The sequence below is a fragment of the Indicator indicator genome, assembly GCF_027791375.1.
Source record: "Indicator indicator isolate 239-I01 chromosome W unlocalized genomic scaffold, UM_Iind_1.1 iindW_random_scaffold_183, whole genome shotgun sequence".
Classification (NCBI taxonomy): Eukaryota; Metazoa; Chordata; class Aves; order Piciformes; family Indicatoridae; genus Indicator; species Indicator indicator.
The window spans coordinates 31,108-37,955 of record NW_026539090.1 but is presented as its reverse complement, the minus strand read 5'-3'; the positions used below and the strand labels follow the sequence as shown (position 1 = coordinate 37,955).

The window sequence follows — 6,848 nt, the reverse complement described above, 5'->3', positions numbered from 1 at the left end:
ACCTCCCCCACCGCGATGCAGACTCTAAATGGGGCTTTTTATTTTGCTTTTGCTTTTGCTTTTTTGGGCAAAACCAGAAGCGGCGACTCGCGCCTTCCCCACCTATTTTTTTTTTTTTTTCCTCCCATTTAGTTAGTTAGTTAGTTGTTTTTTTTTTTTGTTTTTGTTTTTTGTTTATTTTTTGCAATGGGCAGAGGCACAGGCCCGTGCAGCCCCCCGCGAAAGGTGGCAGGACCCGCGACCCCAGAGCGGAGACTGGCGCCTGCCACAGCCCGCCTCGGACCCGCTGCCGCCTGCCGCTGCCCGCCACTGCTTCCATTGCCGCTGCTGCGTTTCGACTCCCGGCCCCTTCATACGTGGCGGACGACATGCCCGTTTTGTAGCCGAGGACCCCTCCTCTCGTCCCGCATGTTCAGGACCAAACGCTCGGTGCTCGTTCGGCAGCTTTGGAGGAGCCGTGCGTCTGGCGGCGAGGAAGAGGAGGCGGCGGCGGGAGGGGGTGAACCCGGAGCGGCAGCGGCCGAGGCCCGGACGCATGTCTGCGGCGGGGGGCGTGGGTGCTGCCCAGGCAAAACGGGCCGCTGTGGCCGGGCGGCCGCGGAGGCAGAACTGAAGGCGCTGACCCGCGCCGTGTTGAAGCGGTTGAAGGAGCGGCAGCTGGAGGGCTTGCTGCACGCCGTGGAGTCCCGCGGCGGGGCTCGGACACCCTGCCTGCTGCTACCGGTCAAGGCCGACTCCTGCATGGGCCAACACTGGTACCCGTTGCCGGTGTTGCTCTGCAAGGTGTTCCGCTGGCCTGACCTCCGCCACTGTTCGGAAATGAAGCGGTTACGTTGCTGTGAATCCTATGGCAAAGCTCATCCCGAGCTAGTCTGCTGCAACCCGCACCACCTCAGCCGGCTCTGCGATCTAGGTACAGTGGGGGTGGTGGTGAGAAAATGGGGCCCAGGGGGTGACGGGGATGGGGATGATGGGGGTGCAGGCCCACTCGGCTCCCTGCCCACTGACCTATTTTTTTTTTCAGAGGGAAAACAAAATAAGAAAAATAACCCCGCAACTTTCCATTGGGATGTTTTATGTGTGTTGGGGGGTTTTTTGTTGTTTGGTTTTTTTAATGGGGGTGTGTGTGAAGTCTACCTCCCTTTTTGCTCGGTGCCGGGGAATTGGGGGCCGTCTCGTGTGACTTCGGCCCCGGCGCTGCCGCGGCGCCGGCGAGCCAAGGAGGCCTTGATCAGACAGCCCGAGCTGCAAATAGCAGGGAGACTGGCGCCAGACGGCCCCTTTTGTTTATCTGACAGCTAAATATCGAGGCAGTCACCGCCTCTCTGCCTTGCCTCTAACCCCCAGGGCTAAGACAAACAGATTTACTAAAAGAATGCCTCTGTTATCATAAGTTCCTATCTTTTTTCCCCCTTTCTCATGGCTCTGTTTTTATTTTCCCTATTTCTAGAGTCTCCCCCTCCACCTTACTCCAGATATCCAATGGATTTTCTCAAGCCAACTGGTAAGTGGATTTCTTTTATCTGCAGCTTGTGTGAAAAAATGGGGACAACAGCCCCTTTTTTCTCAGGGGAAATATGTCCTGCCATTCATTCAGCTTTTGTGGAAGAATTAACATGTGATTTATTAAAGCCACCCTCTGCACAAAGTAGTAGGGGTTGAAAACTCTGGCAAGGAAACTTCAGGAGGGATCTTGGTGCAGCACAGGCCTTCCCTGCTCAGAAAGCCAGGAAAATTCCAATTGGAAATGGCAGCACTCACACACCCCTGGGTGAATTTGTTCGGGATTAAAGTCAGGATCCAGCACAGCTCAGGATAGCATAACCCTGATGTCTGGGAATTTTAAGGAGCCTTGACAAATGGAGCAGGTAGATTTTTTCTGGCTTTCAAAGGAGTCTTGTCCGGTTGAAAAAATAAAAGAGGAAAAGAGATTTAAAAGGGTTTTTTTAAATTCCTTTTATCTTTTTTAAAATTATTTTAATTGTTAGCACTGCTCTGCATGCCTGTTGCTTGTAATTGAATGTCAAATGCCAGGAGAGAAGCCCATTTGAGGCTGCTACCAGGTCTTCTGTGGTCATCTGCATAAACTCTCAACAACCTCGCTGGGTGTGAGCTAAATCAGACTGGGAGGAGAGGTAGGGAGAATTGGAAACTGGGAGGATGCTCAGTGAGGGTTGCCTGGAGCAATGCAGTTGTCTCTGTGCTCACAGTGGTTTATGGTGGTCTCTGTGGTTGTGTCTTCCAGCCACAGCAGGCAGGAGGGGCACAGTGACACAGGGAGGCAAGGATAAATGTATTTCTGAAAACCAATATCAGCTCTTTTGGTTGTTTGTTGTTTCCTTTTTTTTTTTCCCCCAAAAAAGGCAGTTTCTATAAAATTGCTGCTCTTCAGTTTCTCAGGACTAAAAGAAACCCCAAAGTGTGGTTGCTCCAGACTCATGGAGTACCATTGTAGGGTCCCATCCTGCCCACTACTCATTTCTCCTCTAGAAACCATCCCTCAGAGTCTGGAGTGTTGTTTCTCCCATTTGCAAATTCTTCAGAAAGTGGAAATTAGCAAAGCTGTTTATCAAGCAATTGGGTTGCAAAGCATGAACTATTTTGTCTCAGCATGAATAAGACAGAAGATAAAGGCTCATGAATGAAAGAGGGATGTTGGGAGCAGGCTTAACATCTTGAGCATGTGCTGGGGCACGGAAGGTTTGTTCCATCAGAGACTCTGAGGGTGAGATTTGCATCAGTTTCCATGCATCCCTGCTGGGGAATGCTCCCCTCAAATGTTTCTATTTGCACTTTTATTGCCTAACAATGGTAGAATCTTATTGATTGGAAAAGACCTTTTAAAATCATCAAGTCCAACCATTATCTAACTCTACAACGATGATCCCAGCATGGGATGCAAAGGGATTTGGAGGTACAGGAGAGAAGGGTAAAAGCTTTGCCTCGAGTTTCCTGCAAATATGTTGGGCTAAATCTCTGCAGGGTTCAAACATCCAAGATGCCCGTGTCAGGACCCCATTTCAGTTAGCATAGTGCTATATTTATTCATTTGCAAGTTTTGACATAAGATAGCAAAATGTGTGTGTGTGGGGCTTTAAACTGAAGTTCTCAGGGGGTGGGGTCCAACACAGCAATTTCTGTGCCATTGCAACCGATGGGAAAATAGACCAGATCAATCACAATGGTAGCAGGTATGACTATGTCAGTTCCTCTTACTCTTCTCCACAGTCACCTTCTTACTCCATTAAGTCTCTGAAGTGTCTGCATACCAATGAAAGAAGCATGGGGAATAAACAGGGTGAACTAGAGATCTGGATGTGGACAAAGGGCTACGATTTCATTGCAGTTAGAGACACGATGGGGTAGCACCCATGACTGGTATGTAGTCATGGATGGCTATATACTTTTTAGGAAGGACCGACCAACAAGAAGAGGTGATGGAGTTGCTCTTTATGTGAGTAATCAAGTAGAATACCTTGCATTTAACCCAGGAGGGGATGAAGAAAGTGTTGAAAGCTTATGGGTAAAGGGAGATGCAAATGTGGGTTATACTGTTGTAGGTGTCTACTACAGACCACCAAACCAAGAAGTTGTTGTTGATGAGGCCTTTTACAGGAAGCTGGAAGTAGCCTCAAGATCACATACCCTGGGTGCTCATGGGTGACTTCAATCACCCTGATATTAGCTGGAAAGATCACACAGCCAGGCATACTCAGACCAGAAAGTTCCTGCAGTGCATTGATGACAACTTTCTGATGCAGGCAGTTGAAGAACCAACGAGGAGAGGTGTGCTGCTGGACCTTGTATTAACAAAGAAGGTCTGGTCAAGAACGTTAAGGTAGGAGGCAGCCTTGGATATAGTGACCATGACATGACAGAGTTTAGGATTGTTAGGGAAAGAAGCAGGGCAAATAGTAAAACTTCTACCCTGGACTTTAGGAGGGCCAACTTTGTCCTATTCAAAGATCTACTTAGAAGTATCCCTCGGGACCGGGCTCTAGAAGGTAGTGCAGTCCAAGAGAACTGGCTAATATTCAGGCACCACCTCCTTCCAGCTTAAGAAAAATTAATATCCTTGAAAAAAACAACAACAAAAAAAAAAAAACAACTAGTAGAGGAGGCAGGAGACCTGCATGGATAAACAAGGAGCTGCTGGAAAAACTCAAATGGAAGAAAAAAGTCCACGATAAATGGAAAAAGGGTCTGGGCAGTTGGGAAGACTATAGAAATAATGTCAGAGCATGTTGAGATGCAATGAGGAAGGCCAAAGCTCTCTTGGAACTAAACCTGGCTAGGCAAGTGAAAGATAACAAGAAAGGCTTCTTTAAATACATTGATAGTAAAAGGAAGAATAGGGAAAAATTTGGTCGATTGAGGTGGGAGACGTGGTGACAGATGATGCAGAGATGGCGGAATTACTGAATGCCTTCTTTGCCTCAGTCTTTACTGCTCAGACCGGCTCTCAGGAATCTCAGACACTGGAAGTAAGAGAGCAAAACTGGAGGGAGGACGACTTTCCACTGGTCAGTGTGGATTGGGTTAGAGATCGCTTGGATGGAATGAAAATGCACAAATCCATGGGTCCTGATGGGGTGCATCCACGAGTGCTGAGGGAGCTGCTGATGGTGCTGCTCTACCACTCTCCATCATTTTGGAAAGATCATGGAGATCCAGGGAAGGTTCCTGAGGACCAGAAGAGAGCCAATGTCACTCCAGCCTTCAAAAAGGCCAAGAGAGCCAATGGTATCCTCGGGCGCATCAAGAAAAATGCGTCCAGCAGGACAAGGGAGGTTCTCCTCCCCCTCTACTCTGCCCTGGTGAGACCACACCTGGAATGCTGTGTCCAGTTTTGGGCTCCCCAGTTGAGAGAGAGGGATCTAATGGAGAGAGTCCAATAGAGAGCTGTAAGGATGACTGGGGGACTCAAACATCTCTCCTAAGAAGAAAGGCAGAGAACTGAGGCTGTTTAGTCTTGAGAGAAGGCTGAGAGAGGATCTTATCAACATCTATAAATATATGAGGGGTTCAAGCTTGAACACAGAAGATTTCACCTCAACATGAGGAGAAACTTCTTTGTGGTGAGGGTGATGGAGCACTGGAGAATGCTGTCCTTTATCGTGCAGGGACACATCAGGGGGAAGATGGAGCCCAGCAGAGGGCAGGTTTGTTCAGCCTGCTCTCAGAAGGCATCTGTAGCCCAAGCAGTTGAAGCCATCTTGGTGGAAGGGCATGGGAAATCTGTCTGGATTAGAAATGGCTAAAGGGGGGGGGGGGGGGGGGGGATGGGGACAGGAAGAGGGAGGGTTAATGTATTTCTTTAAAGCATAGAAAGCATGACCAGGCATTTCACTGGGATTTCAAGGATGAAATCTGGGGAAGTGACTTTTACCCCTAAGAAAATGATCTCTGTTCTTCTAGTGGTCGCCCTTGCTTTGCGACATAGCCAGGAGCACAATGATGTCATTAAGGAGCCCAAATGTGATGAAACTCAAAGTCCCTGAGAGGGGATGAGTTAGGGTGGATGCCTCTTGGTGAACTACTGTCTCTGCACAGACGATTAGTAATCGCTTCCTGCCAAACCCTATGAAATGCATGTTCTGCCAGTGGCGATGCTGGGAGCCTCCAAAGAAACACCTTGTATACTGATGTTTTGTTTCTCTTTTTTCCTCTGCTCTAGCAGATTGTCCAGACTCTGTGCCTTCCTCTACTGAAACAGGGGGAACTAATTTTCTTGCCCCTGGGGGGCTTTCAGGTAAGACATCTCTTGTTGCCCATGATTTTGGTCACGGGTTGCATTGACTGAGGGGTCTTGACAGAAGGCAAAGTAACACTGGGGAGTTTTGGGGATGCATGTCATTGAGAAGGGTGTGCTCAAAGGGGGAATTAGGTTTCATTTCAAGAGCAGCTGTGTAGCTCTCATGAAGATGATGCATTGAAATCCCAGATGAGGTTCTCCATCCCTGAAAGCCCATATTTCCTTGGAATTCCAGCCTTACGCTCCATTAATTTTTGATGTGAGGCAGAAGAGGCATGTTGACTGCCATTGTTTTTGGACACATGGATTATTGGAGCAGGTGCGGTCATGTCTTGCAGAACGATTCAGTGTCAAGCTCTCCTTGACTTGGTGGTGGTGGTGGCACTTCTTGTCTCTGAGATGAGACCTGCATTTGGGCTTTACTCCTGGTAGGGTAACCAGCATCCTACATTTCATGCGTGAGGCTTGTGGTGTCCATGGAGGAAAAATTACCCTGTTTTTTGCAGATGTTGCAGAGGGAGTTGGACGCAATGATCAAGTTGCACCAGGGAAGGTTTAGATTAGACATTAGGAAAAATTTTTTCCCCCAAAGAGTTGTCAAGCCCTGGAACAGACTGCCCAGGGAAGTTGTGGAGTCACCATCCCTGGAGAGATTAAAAAGCCATGTAGATGTGGCGTTGAGATATCACAAGTCGGAGAACATGTTAGGAGTTGAGCTAGATGAGCTTTAAAGGACCCTTCCAACCCAAACCATTCTAGGATTCTATGAAAAGTCCAAGAGGAGTGGGGAAACAACTCTCTGAACCCCCCTCCTGGAACAACACCTGGAGACTAAAGAAGATGGCAAATGGGAAAACAAGGCAAATCATAGAATATCTCAAATTGGAAGGAACCAATAAGAAAAGAATCATAGAATTGTTTAGGTCAAAAAAGACCTTTAAGATCATCAAGTCCAACTGTTAACTCAGCACTGACAAATCTGCTACTAAACCATGTCCCTCAACACTACATCTACATGGCTTTTAAATCTCTCCAGGGATGGCCAGCTCTGTGACTGGGCTCTGTTGGACAGGATTAAAGTGTCTGAAACCGT

General features: G+C 48.0%; 1 protein-coding gene across 1 annotated transcript; it reads left to right on the top strand.

Annotated features, from left to right (window-relative positions):
• Positions 1-408: 408 nt before the first annotated feature.
• LOC128979921 (mothers against decapentaplegic homolog 7-like) lies at positions 409-5,752 on the top strand (the record flags this gene model as incomplete). Its single annotated transcript, XM_054398314.1, has 3 exons — positions 409-913; positions 1,451-1,504; positions 5,678-5,752. Coding segments are annotated over exons 1-3 (634 nt in total), but the record flags the coding sequence as incomplete, so codon positions are not given.
• Between the last annotated feature and the right edge of the window lie 1,096 nt (positions 5,753-6,848).